Below are 18,515 nucleotides of genomic sequence, written 5' to 3'. Positions count from 1 at the left end.
TTTGTAGTGGTTTAATAACTAGACATAAGCTAAAATAAAAGAAAATAACATATGCATGTAAATTGGGAGAGGGATGGTAAGAGTTAATGTTCTTGTCTGTCAGTTGGAGGCTTAAGATATTGTTTGTAGGTTTTGTTAAATATGCATGGTAAAATTTTAAGGGTAACCATAAAGAATGGAAATAGATGTATAATTTTCACAGCAGGTAGAGGGCAAAATCATACAAGAGATGATAACACAAGAGACTTCTTTTCATCAAATAATAAATAAAATCAACTAGACTTGTAATTGTGAAATCTCTGTAGAGTCTTCCAGTATTAAAATTGGGTTGGAGAGGGGATGATGCTGGCTGGAAGGAGGAGGAGGAGTCTAAGATGCTGGGGATTTTCGATGGTGGAAGAGAAAGAAAGGAAAACTTTTACAGCAGAGATATCAAAAGGTGAAGGAGCTGTGTCAGCCGCAGGTATGTGGACTTTCTCCATGGCTGGGGCAGAGGCAGGAGGCAGAGCCATTCCAGCTGATGGACAAATGGCTGACTGAGGCTGAGGGCCCAATAGGGCGCTGATACTGATGGTCATCAAATTGGATGTGTGTTCTGTGTCTCCCAGAAGCCTTTATCCTGGCCCCAGCCCTGGCCAGGGCAGCTAAAGGGAAGCAGGCAGGGAGAGAAGGTGAGAGAAGAACAATGGGACATCTCCCCAGGCAGCACCCGGGACAGCTACCACCCTGCCACACCCCACTCAGACTTGAAAGGAGGCTGAGGCAGAAGCCAGAAGCCGTGCGTGTTGGCACAGGCCTTCAAGGAAAGACCCAGGCAGACAGACCTGGAAATTGGAGAGTAACACTAGATAACATGGCCCCAGAAACATGGGAAAATATGCCCAAACACAAGTGCATCTGTGGCTTAACCACTGCCTCCTTTCCTACCCATACAAATGTTAGAGAACCCACTTCTAGGCACTGCATACTCAAGAGTTCCCTTCAGCCACTTAAAAGTGTTAACTTATTAAATAGGAAAACACATAAATCAGGACATGTTTAGAGGGCTATACCATAGATTTGAAGGGACCTAAAAATGTATAATAGAAACAATAGCTAACATATATATACTGCTTACTCTATGGCAGACACGATTCTAAGTGCCTGATATATATGATCTCATTTAATCTTCCTGTGGCCAAGATCCCACAGGCAATGATAGGCAAAGCTGGGATTCAAACAAAGACATTCTGGTTCCAGAGTCTTCACTGTTTAATGCTATGCTGCTTCTGAATGGTTGGAGGATAATTTGCCTGGAGAAGATTGTATTTGAGGTTGGTGCTATGGACTAAATACTTGTGTTCCCCTAAAATTCAAATGTTAAATGCCTAATCCCCAATGTGATGGTATTTGGAAGGAAGGCCTTTGGTAGATAATTAGGTCAGAGGATGGCACCCTCATGAATGGGATTAGTGTCCTTATAAGAGACACAAGAGGCATGATCTCTCTCCACTATGTTAAGTAAGATAGACTTCTGCAAACCAAAAAGAGGGCCTGCACCAAAAACCAAACCATGATCTCAGACTTCCAGCCTCCTGAACTGTGAAAAATAAATTTTTGTTTTTTAAGCACCCGAACTATGGTATTATTATAGCAGCCTGAGCTAAGATAGTTGCAAAATGATCAGTTGTCTTCAAATATTTGAAGAGCTTTATATGGAAGAAAGGTAAAACTTATTCTTTAAGGACCAAAGAGATTAGAACTAGGAAAGTTATTTTTTCAGCCTACTTTGTAATAGAGTTCCCCAGAGAAGAAAGAGGCTTCCACAGAGGGTGCTAAGTTCTCTGTCACTGGAGATAAGATGCACCTGGTGTTAGCAGTATGGAGAGATTTTAAGCATTGAGTGCGTGGTTGAGCCTACAGTCATACCACCACCCTTAATGTGCCCAATCTCATCTGACCTCGGAAGCTAAGCAGGGTCGGGCCTGGTTAGTACTTGGATGGGAGTGTGTGGTTGAATGAGACTCTCTAGAAAATCTCTTCTAACTCTTAAGTCTATAGGACCACAAGGGTCAGGGCTAAAACTCAGATCGAAAGAACCGGATGTTAAGGATTCTTAACTTCCATAGTAGCTACACTCTCCACTTATTTCGCTTCAGCTAGAATTTGCATTTGTATATTTTAAGACTCTACACACCTGGACAGCCTTCCTTCAGAGGTCGGCTTAGGCATCACTTCCTCCAGGATGTGTTCCCCACCTCATGCCTAACCCCCGGCTTAGGTGCCCTCATCAGCCCACCTTTCCCCGACCACTCTACTTCTACTAGAGTGAACTGTCTGTTTTGTCATTGTCACCCGGTATTAGTTTCCTGGGGCTGCAGCAACAAGTTACCACAAATAGGATGGCTTAAAGGAACAGAAATGTATTGCCTGGTGGTTCTCAAGGCTAGAATTTTGAAATCAAGCTGTCAGCAGGGTCCTCCTCCCTCTGGAGCATCAGGGAGGAAATCCTTCCTTACCTCTCGCAGCTCCCGGTGGTGGCTGGCAAGCTTTGGCGTTCCTTGGCTTGAGGTTGTATCACTCAATTTTCTGCCTTTGTCTTCATATGACCTTCTCCCCTCTGTGTCTGTAAATTTGTGTGTCCCTCTCCCCTTCTTATAAGGATGTCAGTCATATGGGATTTAGGACCTACCCTAATTTAGTATGACCTCATCTTAATGTAAGTAATTATGTCTTCAGAAATCCTATTTCCAAATAAGGTTACACTCAAAGGTACCAGGGATTAAGACTTCAATACATATTTTGGGGAGACATAAATTAACCTACCACATCTCCCAACCTCCCACGCTGTGGGTTCTTTGAAGACTCTATCTTCATCTCACATATTTTTGTTGTGTCTATTATGAACTACGCTCTGTTCTGGGCACTGAGGACAAGTTACAGTCTAGGTCCCTACACTTGGTGGAGCTTCTATTCTGCCTGGGGGTAGACAGTAAAAAGTGGCCATTCAGTGTTGAAGCCAAATGCTAAGTGTATATATATGTATGCATATACACATACACCATTGTCCCCCCTTGTCCATGGTTTTGCTTTCCCTGGTTTCAGTTAGTCATAGTTAACCAAGGTCAGAACATATTACATGGAAAATTCCAGAAATAAACAATTACTAAGATTTAGATGGCACTTTGTTCTGAGTAGTGTGATGAAATCTTACACCATCCCACTCTGTGCCGCCGAGGATATAAATCCTCCCTTTGTCTAGGAGATCCACACTGTCTACACCACCCACTCACCTAGTAGCTGTCCTGGTTGTCAGATCAGCTGTCCCAGTATCACAGTGATTTTGTTCAAGTCATGCTTACTTTATTTCATAATGGCCCTAAAGTGCAAGAGTATGATGCTGGAAATTAGGATCTGCCAAAGAGAAACTGTAAAGTGTTACCTTTAAGTGAAAAGGTAAAAGTTCTTGACTTAATAAGGAAAGAAAAAAAATCATACACTGAAGTTGCTAATATCTACAGTAAGAACAAATCTTATATCCATTAAACTGTGAAGAAGGAAAAAGAAATCTATGCTGGTTTTGCTGTCACACCTCAAATTACAAAAGTTACAACCACAGTGCATGATAAGTACTTAGTTAAGATGGAAAAGGCATTAAATTTGTGGGCAGAAGACATGGACAGAAATGTGTTCCTACTGACAGCAATTGAGTCTGGTACTATACGTGGTTTCACGCATCCACTGGGGACCTGGGAATGTATCCCACATGAATAAAGGCGAACAACTGTATATCCATATATAGTGTCACTTAATATATATTTGATGAAGGAGTATTAACTGTAACAGTAAAAACCAGAGGAAAAATGATTCCATTTCATCTAGCCAGTGCTTTCTGTCATGTTTACCAAAATCTTCAAATTTGGATTCTCTGGGTCCCTTGTAAAACTTTGTTCTCTGATACTTGAGTTCTTACTCTAAGTTGACCTCCCCCTGCAACCCAACTCCCCAAATAATATTTCTGAGTATCATAAAATAAAGCTTACAAAATGTATTCCTAATTTTTTTATTAAATTCAAACTTGCAAGTAAAGAAAAATGCATTTGCGTTCTGTTTGCCTTTCAGGGCAGCGTCAGCTCCTCTCAGTCTGCATTTGTCCAGCTGCCAGGTGAGCACTTCAATTCTATGAGCAATTATTCCCTTTCGAGTTTAAATCAAACATTTGGGCTTCCATTCTTTTATAACTGCCTCACAGCATTTTCAAAACTTTTCTCCTTTAAAATAGTTATTTTTACAATACAAGATCAGTGAAGACAAACCTCAATCAGTCATTCTTGAATTTAGAATTTATTCTGTCTTGATGGCAGCCTTTTGATCCCTTGCCTAGCAGAATCTTTTTAGGCAGAAGTAACAGCAATTAGGCCCTTGATACAGTTTTTAAATGTCTAAAGTTCTGACACCATAATCTGATAGAGGATGCACCTGCTTCAAAACGGGAAGAGAAAATGACCTGAGGGTGGATGGGGAAAACTACCATTTACTGGGGGCTTTCTATACAGCAGGTACAGAGTTCAGCATTTTGGATTCATTTCAATACACATGGCTCAAATGGAAAGGGGACATTCTTAATAGTAGTACTGGACACACACACACACACACACACACACACACACACACACACTCTTCCAGATCTCAAATCAGAAGTGGTACAGCCCTTCTCAATAGTTTTCAATAGTTTTATTGCCTTCAGAGCTGGATAAGGGAAGAGAATAAGAGTAGTAGAGGATCCCAAATATATGAACGTCTCCATGTTGTGTTTGCCAAACCATGTTTATGCTCATTGCAATTTGGTTTCATCTTCTGCTCTCTTCTACAGAAGAAAATCTCCAGAGCTTCTCTTTTCATCTAGAATTCTTCTTCTTCTTTTTAAGGAGAAAAAAAAGTGTATGCTTATGAGAGCAGAGGTTTTTATCTTCATTGTTGTCTTTGTTTGGAAATTGGAAATACAGACATGAGAGGCTGGAAGCCTTATTTACATATTCTCAGTCTTAACCATTCCCATGGATATAACTTCATGGTATGAAACAGAACCTTATTTATTGATATTAATTTTCACTTGCGCAGATTTTTTTCCAGAGAGGTATACTTGTATTGAAAACCCTAACTGCAGCCTTCAAATGCATGAGCACATGAGGTTTGGGGTTATAGAATTTAAGATGAAAGTGGAGTGAGAAGAATCATGCTATAAGTTTTGATGGGGAATTTTGATTTCTTCTTCTGAAGGAATAAATTTACATGTCATTGTTAGACACAGCATTATACTACTGGGTTCACAGAAAATATATAAGACTTGAGCTCTGCCACCGTGGAGCTTGCAGGTCTACTGAAGATGGTTGTGATCAGGTGAAAGAGCAATGAGCATAATATAAAGTGCCACATCCTGCAGGACAGACCAGAGTTCTGTGTATACAGAGGCAGAAAATCATAAGTGGTCCACTGTGGCTGGGGGAAGGGAAGAAAGACAAGCACTTGCATCTTCTGCCCAGCTCAGCCCTTTTGTGATCTCAAGGTGTTGGTCTTAGCTAATTAGACCACACTCACCACCAGCTGGAATAATTAAACCCTCAGTTATACAGACCTTGAGTCTCTGCCCCAAAATACATTCTGTGTATTTCCTGCTACAACTGAGCTATGGGGTCAGAGAGTGTTTAACAAACACATATCTTCTCTTCTAGAACCATTTCACTGGCCTTACCTTTAATGAGAGTCTTGTCAGTTTCAGCTTTCCCCGCAACCCCAGTTCCCACCAAAACTGTACCAGTCACACTCTTCCCAAACTGGTAAGCACCCTGGTGAGCAGAGCGAAGGATTCCGTTAGGCCACAAGAGGGCAGCAAATAACAGGAAACGCATCAGCGCCAGCCGTCGCGGTCCTGTGAAATTGCCTCTGTGCCGCCCTATCAGCCCAAAGCAAGTCATTCATTTACGCCTGTTAGGCGTGAGACACGGTGAATTAGGAGACAGCACAACCTACCTCTGATCTGATAACAAGCCCAGAAGCAGCCTCCTGTTAACAGTCCTGTGTATATAGAGATGGAGCTCAGAAGCTGAGAAAAAGATGCTTCATTCATTAAAATGTGAATGCCACGGGATTGTTCTAGTTATCTCTTTAAGCCCAGCCCCTTCCTAGCACAGTGGAAGATACAGAACAAATGTGAGTGAATGACTGAACAGTTGTACTGCCTAAAATGAACTCATCCCTAAGGGCAGAGTGAACTTTAGACACATCAGTTATCTGGGCTGGAACAGTTAAAAGAGCTAATGCAGAAACATTTCACGCTTTTCAAGACATTTATCTCTAGCCCATGTTAGCGCTGGCGGCGGGCACGCGTTAGCAACCTCGTTTCCCAGGCAGAGATGCAGCTGCAACAGCTGCCTCGACCTCCCCGGGGGGACTGTGTTGCCCACGTGCTTTTCATTTGGCGACAGGTTCCCCGGTCACGTCCGGTTACTACGGTGTCAGAAGATCCTTCCTATCAGACTCAGACTTCCACGGCAGCAAACCGTTTCCCAACGACGTGTACTCGCCCAGCGCGGCGAAGCCCTTTCCCTGCGAGCCCGCGGCAGGGCAGGGCCTCGCGGGCCTCCTGGAGCCCTGCTTCCCCGAGCCCTACGGAGACTACCGCGCCCCGGCGCTGCCGCCCAGCGCGGGCTCGCTGTTCAGCGCCCCGGCCCTGCCGCCGCCGCCGCCGCTGCTGCCGCCCTTCCCCGGCGACCCCGCGCACTTCGTGTTTGTGAGTACGCAGCGCTCGGGCTGGGGTCTGGCCCAGCCCCTGTGCCTGGCAACCGGGTTGAAGCCAGGTCTGGCTCGCCCTGGAGCCCCCTGAGGCTGCTTTGCAGCTGCCTGAAGTTGCCAGGACGGGCCGGCTCTGCCAGGACTCCCTCCAGGGAGCCTTGCTCAGGCATCCGTGGTCACCATCCCAGGGAGAGCGTCTATCCACGGCTTGCAACTGGGAGGACGATGAGGCAGGATTTGTGTCCATTTTGTTAATGCTCTACTGGTTTTGCCCGATGTTCTCCCACCCGATTAGTGCAAAGCATCATCATCATCCTTGCAGCCCACGGGGAAAGAGCGCTGGAGTTGGGTCTTAGACATGGTTGGGTGGTCATCTCCCAAGGCAGGTGCACGGGGCCTCCCTTTCTTTCCAAGTCCCCTGCCTCCCCTTCCCACAATATTTCTACCCTATAGAACCTTGTTCTCGCTCAATCCTTCCAAAGAGGTGAGTTCCTAAAGATCTGAAGAATGCTAATACTCTTCTTATAGAAAACTGTAAAAGCCTTCCACCACAAAGGAATGAGTCTCTAAAGAAAGGATTTTAGGCAAAAGGGAGGGGGTGGGAATTAACGTTATTAATCACCTACTCTATGCCAGGAATTTTTATATGTCTTTGTTCATTTAATGCTTGCAAAAACTCAGGCTATATTTGTGAAAGCCCCATTTTACAGATGACCAAAGTGAGGAGCTCAGAGTCAGAAAGGTAATAAATGTCACAGACATGAATGAACCCAGATCTTTCTAGCTCCAAGCCTGTGAGATTCCTACCTCTTTGCTCACTGACGGCAGGGTGGGCTTCCTAGGCCACTCAAAAACCCACCGTGGAGTTGGAGGCTTACTTGCTCCAGGAGTGGGCTAGGCACTGACCTTCCCCACTGTATAAAGGGTATCCTAGGACTGGAGTAATGGGAGGCTCAAAAAGAATGCAAGACATAGAGCATTGTGAACAGTAAAATGCTGTATAGACGTGCATCTTACTATTCTCACATTTCACTCATTTAATGTTGTTTTCTGGGAAAAGAAATCTCTATATATAATCTAATTGCAGAGTAGGAAGGAAATAAAACCTTTCACTGCTGGTGCCTGATAGCTGGAGTTCAGACAGTAGAGGGAGGGCACAAAGGCTACCCTGGAAGCCACAGTCCAGCACAACCCCATGTATCATCAGAGTGTCACTTAATGAATAACCCCAGTAACCTTTCCATTCTCCTCAGAGGGACTCGTGGGAGCAGACGGTGCCTGACAGTCTCAGCCAGCCGGACCCCATGCCTGCCGACACCCTGCAGACCTTGCCACCCAGCACGAGTTGCCTCTCCCAGCTTGAGTCCGGGAGCACCGCCCAACACAGGGGCTCGAGCTGGGGGGCCTCCCTTGCGGGGGCTCAGTCCTACTCGCTGCATGCGCTGGAGGATCTGCACCACACTCCGGGGTACCCCACCCCACCTCCTTACCCCTTCACCCCTTTCATGACGGTGTCAAACGACCTACCACCCAAGGCAGTGCCGCTTTCCCCAGATGAGGAGGCAGACACCTCTTCCTTTCATGACCCTTCATCTTGGACGAAAGAAGATGGGAGCCTTGCTTGGGGGTCATATGATTGCCGCAGAGCTTACTGATGGGCTGGACCAAAGGACTTCTGCGTTTTTCTTTAAGTTGGGTTCTGTATTCCACAGATTGTTTTAGGTGTGTCAGCTCATTCAGAACTGGATTTTCAGGATAAGCCATAATGCCACCTTTTGTTAATGGACGATGGCATTTATTTGTAATCCTCCCCACCATAACCCCACTGAAATAAAACACAATGTTAATTAAATATATCATGGACCGTATTCTAAGGAGACAGCCTTACAGTGTGGTCTTTTGGAACTTTAGTAACCCATTACATTTTGAATCTTCTGTTATCTTTGAAATATCATTTTTGGCACTGATTTTTTCCTTACATTACATTAAAAAGTTATGCAGATGATAACCATACTGATTTTCCTGTCCAATTTTTCTTGGTTATGAACCGTGTGTATTCTTTAGTAAAAGAGAATGTATAGGATATAATACAAGTATGGGCACATAAAACAAAATGTATTTTATACCACGTGACTTTAAAGAGTGAAGTGTTATATACATTTCCCTCATTATAATGACTTGTAAAAGCCCAGTAGAAAAAATGGTACCATCTATAAATAATTTATTTTCCATAAAATAGGATGAAATCAGGAGACTATGACTTCATAAATACATAGCTTTGACTCTGCTCTGAAGCCCAGGATGTCCCCAAATTAGTCCACTACAACAGAGGCCAAAAATTGATCTATGATAGCCTTAATTAAACAAGACATTATCTCTCTGATGGACTAAACCTAAGGTTATTAAAGTGAATGAGTAAAATGGGCATTCTGTAATCAAATAAGAATTCATGCATTTTAAAGAAAATACGGAAAGTAGAACTAAGCTGTGGGGAAGAAATAAACCACAGAATACCAAGAAACAAAAGAGCTTTGGAGAGGGACATATTGCCAGGTGTGAGCCAGTGGCATCACACACAGCATCTCCTGACTATTTGAAGAAAGGCCTGGGTGGCTTATTGGTCAGATACGTACAGCTCTTACTATGTGTAAGACGTCTGAAGCATTAATCTGTCTCATGTAGGTTTGAATGATGTGGGTTCCCTTGCCAATTAGCATAATCCCCACCAATCCGTGTGCCTATCTATAGGCCAAGCCCATCATGAATGCCTCGCACACACTTAGACTTCACACTTGCTTGCGTGAAGGCCCACAGCTTACACTTACTCCCTTGCTCCTAGCTTCCTACCGCCTTCCTTTTACTCCCTTCTCACATGTTTCTGGCCCCTCCTAACCCAATGCCTTTTCCCTCCATCTGCTGGAGGCCAAGGCTCTCATTGGCCACCAGATTGCCCAAAGCCCCTCAGCACAGTCTCCATCACGTCATCTGTCACACCTCCTATACTCACCTCAGCTGGGTAGAAGTCCAGAAATTCAAACGAGGGTACCCATTCACACTTAGAAGTGAATAACTGATATTCCTTCTTCTCTAGTCCTTCAAGGGTATCTTTGGTTAAGCAAACACGCTTCTAATTAGTGGAGTGCCAGCAAGAAGGCTTGGTAGTGAGCCCTCCTTTACCTCACCCGTCAGCCCCCTCCTGGGGGAGCAGACCAAGAGTGAGCGGGTGTGGCCCTCAGCAGCTGGGCAGCACTGCCCGGGCACCCTGCCCTACTCCCCCTTCCCACCTGCTTTTCTGGGCAGCCTGATCTTTACTTTGCTTAGTATTCACTCTTCAGTGAAAAATGTGAAAATTGGCAATGTTGGCTGCGTAAGAGCGGAGATGTTCTTTCTTAAATCCAGCATAACTTGGGACCTCAGACCTGGGTCCCAGTATCATTGGCAGAGCCGTCTGTCTTACGCATACCTGGACAGCAGGCCCCTGCATCAGAAAGAAGAGATTTGGTACCCTTGGTCTATTTAGAGGTCTTCCCAAGGGTCTCAGAGTCATTTTGCTATAAAATGGTATAAACCTGGTAATGATTAGAGTCCTCTACAAATGCTAACCATTTGTTACTAAGTAGCAACAGCGCAATAATGGTTGTGTAAATCATAACTATGTAGCCACAAAACTTTAGCTTTTGTTTGATTGTAACACTGAATATTAGGCATGCTCATATCTCTTCTGTGGCTACGATATTACCTACTCACACATTATGTTCATTTATCTCCTAACAACCTGAAGATGTCTTGGCCCTCAGATAAGGAGAACTCAGCAACCAGACCATGGAATAGAGGGAAATATAGTGAGTGCAATGGTGTCTATGTTCTTCTTAAAGCATCCAATCCCTTTTATAGTGTTTGACTAAATTGATTTATTAAAAAGAGACATCACTGGCCTGTACTGCACATAGTATCTATTTCCATTATCTAGTCTAGAGGAGGTTGGGGCAGTAGGAGTGGTGCTAACACTTTCAAGTGGTAAATGATTTTTAAGAATTCTATTTAGCTTGACAATGCGTTTTTATATCACATATATTTTAATTTGATTTTGTTTTATTGTCTCGGAATACTTTGTTAAAAGGTTAAATCAAGCTACAAAATATGGCAGGGAAATTAATTCTATTTCCCTATCCCATTTCCCCTTCAAGTACTCCCTATTTTCACCACATGTAGGGACTAACCACACCTTAACACAAGAATGCACTACACTGACAACCGGAAAGAATGCACATTCTTCTCTCCCCCCCCCTTCCTTAAACTTACTATTCCCTGACTCACAGCTTTTCTGAGAAAGCCAGAGAAAATTAAAGATCTTGGGTTCAAAACTCCAGCTCTTTCAGGTCCTGCCAGGACGCAGGATAAGATTTAAAGTAAGCAGAGATGGTGATGTCAAGTTCAAGCTACTAAAGAAAGCTGACTAGATGATAATGTCAAAAAAAAGTTCAAAGCAAAATTTGCCCATGCAAAAGCTGCGCTATAGACAATCGTCCCGTGAATCACTGTAAACAGACATAGAACATACTTGAAAAGTATTTGTTTCTCTTACAATGTTATACAAACCCCAAAGAATGAGAGAAGAAAATCACATCTTTGCCTCATTTATTTAATAAATGCTTTTAAATGATCATTACCACTTGCTATAGCTCAGTTAATAACATAATATCATGGTACCATTGTGGTAGGAAAAAAAGACTGAAGTACTCCAAAGAAATTCCACAAAGGGAAAAGGATTACTAACCCCAATAGCAAAATATATATTTATATACATATGTGTATATGTACATATACACACATATACATATATAAGTGTTATAGTATCTTAGTGATCCATTTTTCAAAATGTAAATCTAAATAATACAGTCATAAGAAAAAAAAACATCAAAGTACCAAAACAACAATTGATGTTGTAGATTTAAGTTAGATTACATTACAGTTATTCTACCAACCACACACCAAAATTATACTCTTCACTTTAGGTTCTATCATTGGGTTCTGTCTAAAGTACCCTCTCTATTCAAAACAATATTACACTGTTCATCTTACACACCAGATTCAATAAGCACTGACTCTAGAGAGGTTAAGTGCAAAATCATACACTCTAGACAAAGAGTGATGCTCTAACTACAGAGGCTCAGGGGGAGGGTTCATGACTGTCTCACCTCTCTGTCCCCAGCACCTGGCTCAGCACGTTGTAAGTGCTCAGTAAATCTTTGTTAGACTGAACTAAAACTATACCATAAAGATGAATAACTACTTAGCCCCTGATTCTGTGGATCACAGCTCTCTGAAACCAGTGTTTGAGAAAATTCTCACCATGTTTAGTATTTAACATTAGCCATAACGTCTGCACATTCAGACAGTAAGGTGGATATTGGGCTTTAGTGGTAATATATTTAAGATGATTTGGTATTCTTTAATGTCTTTAAAAAGTAAAATTACTGACCCATAGAAAAATGTTGATGTCTTCCTTTTGTATCTACATGGACTACAATATATTGCTAAGAAATCTTATAAATAAAAGTTATTCAATGTTTGATATTATCTCCAGTGTTATTAAAACAAGTATGATAAATAAATAAGGAACTAGAGTCCTTAAAGATCAAGCCAAATAAATAATAAAGTCTTCTATAGTTATTTGCAAATGATGATACCCTGTTACATTTGATCTTTGATACAGAAGTATCCTCTAATCAGAACCTCTGGTAAATTAGACATGTGGGTTTGCAATATACAATGTCATTGTCAGTACATTATAAGAAAAAAAAGAACAATAAAAAATGTTACAAGTTCCAAGAGGAAAACAATGTGGACCAAATAAATAATATCTAGGAAATTAGCTCTTTTGCATTAGGAAAAATGATAGATGTCCCTTCTAAACCTCTCCCTAACCAAATATCTTGAGTGGAAAAATCCAAATGTTTTAATGCTTAATAAATTAAGTTAGTCTTAAATGCAATATCACTCAACTGTATTATTTCTTAACCTTGGTGATATATTCATAGGTTTTCATCCCAGTTTTCTTCATATGTTTTTGTATGTCTTAAATATTACATAATAAAAATGTTTTAAATAATAAAAGATGAAAACTTTTCAAGCAGCATATGATGGTGTTTTTCTTATTTAAATAATGAATTATCAAATGCTTGCTTCCCATGGAAACCTCTTATGGAAATGTTAAAACTTTGAACATGTCTTATGGGAAGAGACTGACTTAGCACAATTCATTAGGTAACCTTCATATAATAGTCTTCCTGATCATTTCATATGGACCAAATGTTCATTCTAGGCCGCCCAAAAAGTACTTGTTTCCTCCATGTATTCAAGTTTTTGGAACTTGATATTTCCCACAAGGTTTGGTAACAGTGTCCCAAAGTCAAGGTGACAAAAGAACTTTGCATTAATAAAGAGAATTTAGAGCTGTAGTCAAATTTGCAGGGAATAAACTACCCTTCTTCCTTATACTGAAAGTCTTTTAATGTGCATGTGTCTAAGTTTAATAAAATCTCCTGCTTAGGGGGCAAAATATAATGCTCCGCAGTGTCATTTGCATATAAAATAATGCCAAAAGTTTTCAGTTAAAATATTCAGTTTAAAACTTTAGAAAGAAATCTACTCTATTCCTATTATTCTGGGTATCAACTGACTTTAAGAAGGCCAATGACAAACTAAAAGGTTTCTGAGCTCAGTGGCAGGGAAAACCAGAGATCTGAAAAACTGTGCTGTGTGAAGAAACTAGAGAAACTGTGGATGGTGAGGCTCACAGAGAGAAGGCTGGGGGTGAGGGTGGGGTGGGCATGATACCTCCTCCAGGCTTAGCACTGGACCTGGTCAGAGTTGATTACCAGTACATGATTATTGAATGAATATATGAATGAATAAACAAATGAATGAACTAAAAAAACCCATAATACAAAAACAGCAAGCATGGAAGTAGGAGAATAGAGCAGTGCATAGCAGAAACCAAGGTTTATTTATCTTTGTATTCCTGGTGCTTCATACCTAGCCTGGTACACAGTTGGTGTCCAATTAATGCCTAATTGGATTATGGCTCAATCACTGACCATTGTATTTAAAGCTGTGCAAGAGTGTAACAGGCTGCCTTATAAATAGCAAACTCCATTTCCACTACACAGACTCTACTACGGGCCAGGCAGGATCTCAGACAAGCAATGGAGCCAGAGTGGGGACAACCACCAGCACAGATGTTGGAAAAAGACCCTAAGTCCCTCTCAGCATTTCAAAGATCCCTTCCCACACCCAAACATCACGATCCTGTTATATTTTCAAGCAAGTGAGTCTGTTAAAGCCTGTTGAAACCCCCCAATGTTTGTTTCAGTCTTTTATTAAAACCCCAGAGAGATTATCAGGACTTCAGGGCAGAGGCAGAGAGGTGGCAATGCCCCCAGGAAGAGGGAAGAGTTCCCAGTCTGAGAAGCTCAAACTATAATCAGCATAATTAACAGCTCACTCTCAACTTCTAGCCAACCTCTTTCTTCTTCAGGGCTCTAGTGACTCTTAGTCTCTTCACACGTTTGGGGTAAAACATTACCCCAAAATACTTCCGCACGCATGTGCAACGTGTTTGCATATCTTATGGACAGTATTTTTCAATACTACTCACAAGGTCATTAAATTAACTTAGTGGCTCCCAACCAACATATATTTTTCATAAATAAAATGAAATTGAGAGAATGGAATAGAATAGAAAATATCAGAGTGCTTTATATACACAGGTATACATTGTTGCATAATGTTTGTTTTATAAATGTATTGTTACATATATACAAGAACATGTAAAATGAATTTCTTATTGTAGGTTGAAATCCAAAAAGTTTGAAAGCTTCTATTATAAAATATCAGGAAGACAACATCAACACTTAAGAGTAAGGGCTTTGGAGTTAGACTTCAAAGTTTGAATCCCAATTCTACCATTGATGTGCTCAGTAATTCTGCCACACCGCTTATCCTCTGAGCCTGTTTCCTCATCTGTGAAATGGGGATGCTATACAATACAGCACCTGACATCCAATAAATAATAAAGGACAATTTAAATAGTCTTTTAGTATTTTGGAATACCCAATTTTATGGGTACCTGGGGTCTCAGGGTAGACATGGTTGCTCCCGGCCTCACTGTACATGCAAATCTGTAAGGAAGAGTCTCAGGACCCATTTAGAAAGGATTCCCCCTTACCTCCACAAGCATGGCATTTGGCTCTTAAATACCTGTGGGGAGTTTTGTGATTATAAAAACAACAGGAGACAAAACTCCTTAATGTGGGGCTAAAAACCAGGTCTTCTCTCTCAAAACAGGGCTCAGGCCTGGGGAAATTTAGTGTTCTGAAGTTGCTAGCCAGCACGGGCACTGGGGTGTCCATCCCAGCAACAGGAGCCAACACAGAAGCCCCCAAGACTGCTGCCATGGTTCAGGCACAGGCTGCTGGAGAAAGGGACAAAGAGATCGTTGCTGTCCCTGCAGACCTCATGACTTCCAAGGAGGAGCTCCCCTCTCACCCAGGCTTGCCTGCCTTCTCCGCAGGGTAGCCAACCACCAGCATCAACTCCAGTGACGTTGCCAAGGAAACTGAATGGCCTCCTGCCATACCTGTCCATCCCCATGTGAAAGGAGCGATTAAGAAGGGGAAGAAAGGAGACAGCACCCCAGAACAGCGGAAAACAGAGACACGCAAGGAGCCAGGGAGAAAAACAGCAATGCAGACAAGAAAGAGATGAAAGCAGTGACAGGAAGAGAAACAGAGAAAATGAAACATGGAAAAAAAAATACACAAAAAGGCCCAAAAGACAAAAAGGAAGTAAAGTTTTAAAAAGCAAACCAAAAAATAAGAATAAAACAAAAGGGAGGAAGGCAGAAGAGAAAAGAAGTAATGGAAGAAGCTATGTGGACAAGAGACCATTCCTGACTGCAAACTGCTTTGTTCACTGTTCCTGCACAAGTGGCTGTGCCCAGGTACAGCAGAGGAGGGGACACGAGGTGGGAAGCAGGGGCTTTCTCAACTCCCACTGTCCTTCCCCTCCTCAGACCTGTCTTCCATCGGGGAAACCCCAGGACACAGGCTCAGGGGCCTTTGGAGAAAGAGGCTCCAGCAGCTGAGAGATTCCAGCAGGGCTGGGGACAAACACACCCCATCCTTCCCCCACTGCCAGGTCACCTCAAGTGTCCCCAGCCCTGATCTTCTCCTGCAGAGATGTGGCTTTGGCTGCCAAGCAATTCTTACCCATCAGTCTTGTCATTCTCAGAGATGCCCTTTCCCTGTGCTCTGTATGTCCCACCCTGCATCGGACTCAGTTGAGGGCATTCAGGTCTTTTTCTGGAGGCCTCTGAGGCCAAACTGCACTTTTTGCATTTCAGAGAACTCAGGGAACAAAGAGCAGAGAGCCATAACCATCCCCTTGTCTGGTGTCCTGGGAATATTTTAGTTATTTGCAAAGGGACCCCCACCCTGCCTCTCTGTCTTCTCGTGCAGGGGCTACGAGAGGACTTGGCCTAGCACTGTCTCCCTTTCTGGACCACTCCTGTCTCTTCCACCCTCCAAATCACACCAAAGGGGCAGAGCAAATGCTTGGAGAAGATGACCCAGCACAGTCCCAAGGCATTGGTGAGGGGCTCAGGCCTGGACCAATCAGGCAGCCTGACCTCAAATCCCTTCTACCTCTCACCCCAAAGTGAGAAGGTTTGAACCCAAATCCACATCCTTTCAGCTAAAATGAGCAGGAGCCACCTTGTCACTGTTTCCTAACATGTGCTCCTACAGCAAAAAGGCAGGGTAGCTCTAGAAGGAGAAAAGGGAAGAAAAGGGAACTTCACAGCACAGTGATGAAACACAGGGTCAGAAAATCTCCAGAGGGCAAGGTTCATGGGTATCCCAGCTCCGTGGGGAGGAGCAAAGGGTCTTAGCGGGGAGGCATTCTGTGTGAAACCGCTGTGTGTGCGGCCCAGGAAGAGAGTGGGATGAAAAGGAGGGAAACCCACACTGGGCCAGGCAGGGCCAGAATGAGACAGGCATAGAGCTAAGGCCTCCATGGGCCTCTGGCCTGCAGCCTGGGCCCAGAGTGACTGCTTGTTATGCCACACCCACTGGCTGCCATGTTCACTCCCCAAAACCTGAGATTTCCCCTTAAAATGGAGACTGGGAATGTGGGGATCAGTCTGGCCAGCTAGCCTGGCTCAGGGGGTGCTGGGGAGGCAGCCTACATCCCTCATGGTTCCCGAGCTGCCCTTGAGGCTGAAACACAGAGCATCTTTGAGGACACCTGCTCTGTCTGTGGGAAGGAGGACAAAATGCTCAAAATACAGTAAAAGCAAGGGCCAGGACCCACAGGGGTCTCACTCCCTGTTTCTCTGGACTTTCTGCGGGGTGCTTGTGTGCAGGATTTCTGCAGAAGATAGTCCATTTTGTTAAGCCTTTGAATATTCAAATTGAAAGTATCGCGCAATCATTGATTGTCAAATCATGGGTTTCTAGAGGTTTTAAATACTTGGCATGAGGGGGAAAAAACTCAAACCTATACCCGAAGGTATAAAACATTAATTCTGTTTGTCTCCTGCTCCAGGGACCTGGGTGCAGCCGGATGCTTTGTGAAACTTTAAAAATGTTGCATCTCTGCTTCTCTCCTGGCACAGGAGCCCTCCCAGGCGCTGAGTCCCTGCAGCTGCAGCATCCAGTCACCGACCCGGCTCCTGCTGACCACGATGTCGGGTAACTCAGCTGCTTCTCCAGGGGTCGGGTCACGGGAGCCAGGGGCATTGCAATCCGGGTGTATTTCCACAGCTTTTCCTGCACACAACAGAGAGGCACAAAGTCAGGGCATGCGAGTAAGGGCCGGGGATCCGGAGAGGGCGCAGGCCACGCTGTGGCCGCTCCCACTCGGCACCTGCTCCCGAGGGCAGAGGCCCAGTGGCCGGGCTGGCCGCTCCGGACGTCCGCGTACCCCAGGCCCCTGCCCGCCCTCCCACTTTTCCCTTTGTGTCCTGGCACTTCGCGGCGCGGACCCTGCGCGACCAGAAGCGGCGGCGGGGGGAGCTAGAGGCTCACCGTGAGCCCGGGACGCGAGCAGAGAGCGCCGGCCCCACAGAGCTGAGCAGTGGCGGTCCCCGTGTGGACCCCCGAGGCGCGCCCGCCACCCGCCGAGCCCCAGAGTGGGGGCTTAGGGGGACGACCAGAGCGCGGGGAGGGCGCGGCGCCTGCGCCTGCGGGCGGGGCGCGGGATTCCCCGGGTCCGGGCGAGAAATAGCGCAAGCCCCTTTCCAGGGGAGACCCTAGCTCCCGGGAGCTCGCTAGCCTGGGGGGGGGGGGGTCCCTGCTGTCCAGCTGCGGTCCCCGCAGTGACCAGGCGAGGCGCTGGCACTGTCGCAGGCGCCCAAGCGGAACGCGCGGCCGCCCCCAGCCCCCGCGCCCGGCTCCTCCCCGCGCGATTCCCGGCGCTGTCTCCAGGGTCGAGGTCACGGCCGGCGCCGCGCTGGGCTCTTGCGGCCACCCCCACCTCGAACGCTCGCCGGGCCCGGCTCGGCCTAACAGCCGGTCCCACCTACTCACTGCGCTCTTCGGGGCCCGGGGCCGAGGCTACCCCCGCTCCCGGCGCGCAGGGGTCCCTCCCGCGGACCCCTCCGGCGCGCGCCGGCGGCCCCCGCGAGCCGGCACAGTGCGGCCCGGCCCCGCCAGCCCGGGGCGGCCCCTTCCCGAGGGCCG

At 44.9% G+C, this 18,515-nt stretch overlaps 2 protein-coding genes across 2 annotated transcripts in view; both read left to right on the top strand.

Annotated features, from left to right (window-relative positions):
* The window catches only part of C7H11orf53 (chromosome 7 C11orf53 homolog), a 37,614-nt gene extending 28,991 nt beyond the window's left edge, over positions 1 to 8,623 (top strand). Inside the window, exons 3-5 of the mRNA XM_045555627.1 lie at positions 4,102 to 4,144; positions 6,465 to 6,769; positions 8,025 to 8,623. Coding sequence (XP_045411583.1) covers positions 4,102 to 4,144; positions 6,465 to 6,769; positions 8,025 to 8,426 — 750 coding nt within the window. The 3' untranslated portion in view covers positions 8,427 to 8,623. The remainder of the gene's footprint in view (positions 1 to 4,101; positions 4,145 to 6,464; positions 6,770 to 8,024) is intronic.
* A 5,111-nt stretch (positions 8,624 to 13,734) lies between these two features.
* On the top strand, positions 13,735 to 18,347 carry LOC123641982. Its single transcript, XM_045556922.1, is given in 4 exon segments — positions 13,735 to 13,740; positions 15,121 to 15,347; positions 17,547 to 17,794; positions 17,797 to 18,347. Coding segments are annotated over 4 exon segments (774 nt in total). The 3' UTR covers positions 18,090 to 18,347.
* Positions 18,348 to 18,515: the final 168 nt, after the last annotated feature.

The sequence above is a fragment of the Lemur catta genome, chromosome 7 (genome assembly GCF_020740605.2).
Source record: "Lemur catta isolate mLemCat1 chromosome 7, mLemCat1.pri, whole genome shotgun sequence".
Lineage (NCBI taxonomy): Eukaryota > Metazoa > Chordata > Mammalia > Primates > Lemuridae > Lemur > Lemur catta.
Note: the sequence above shows the minus strand (reverse complement) of the source record. Positions and strands in the feature narration are given on the sequence as shown.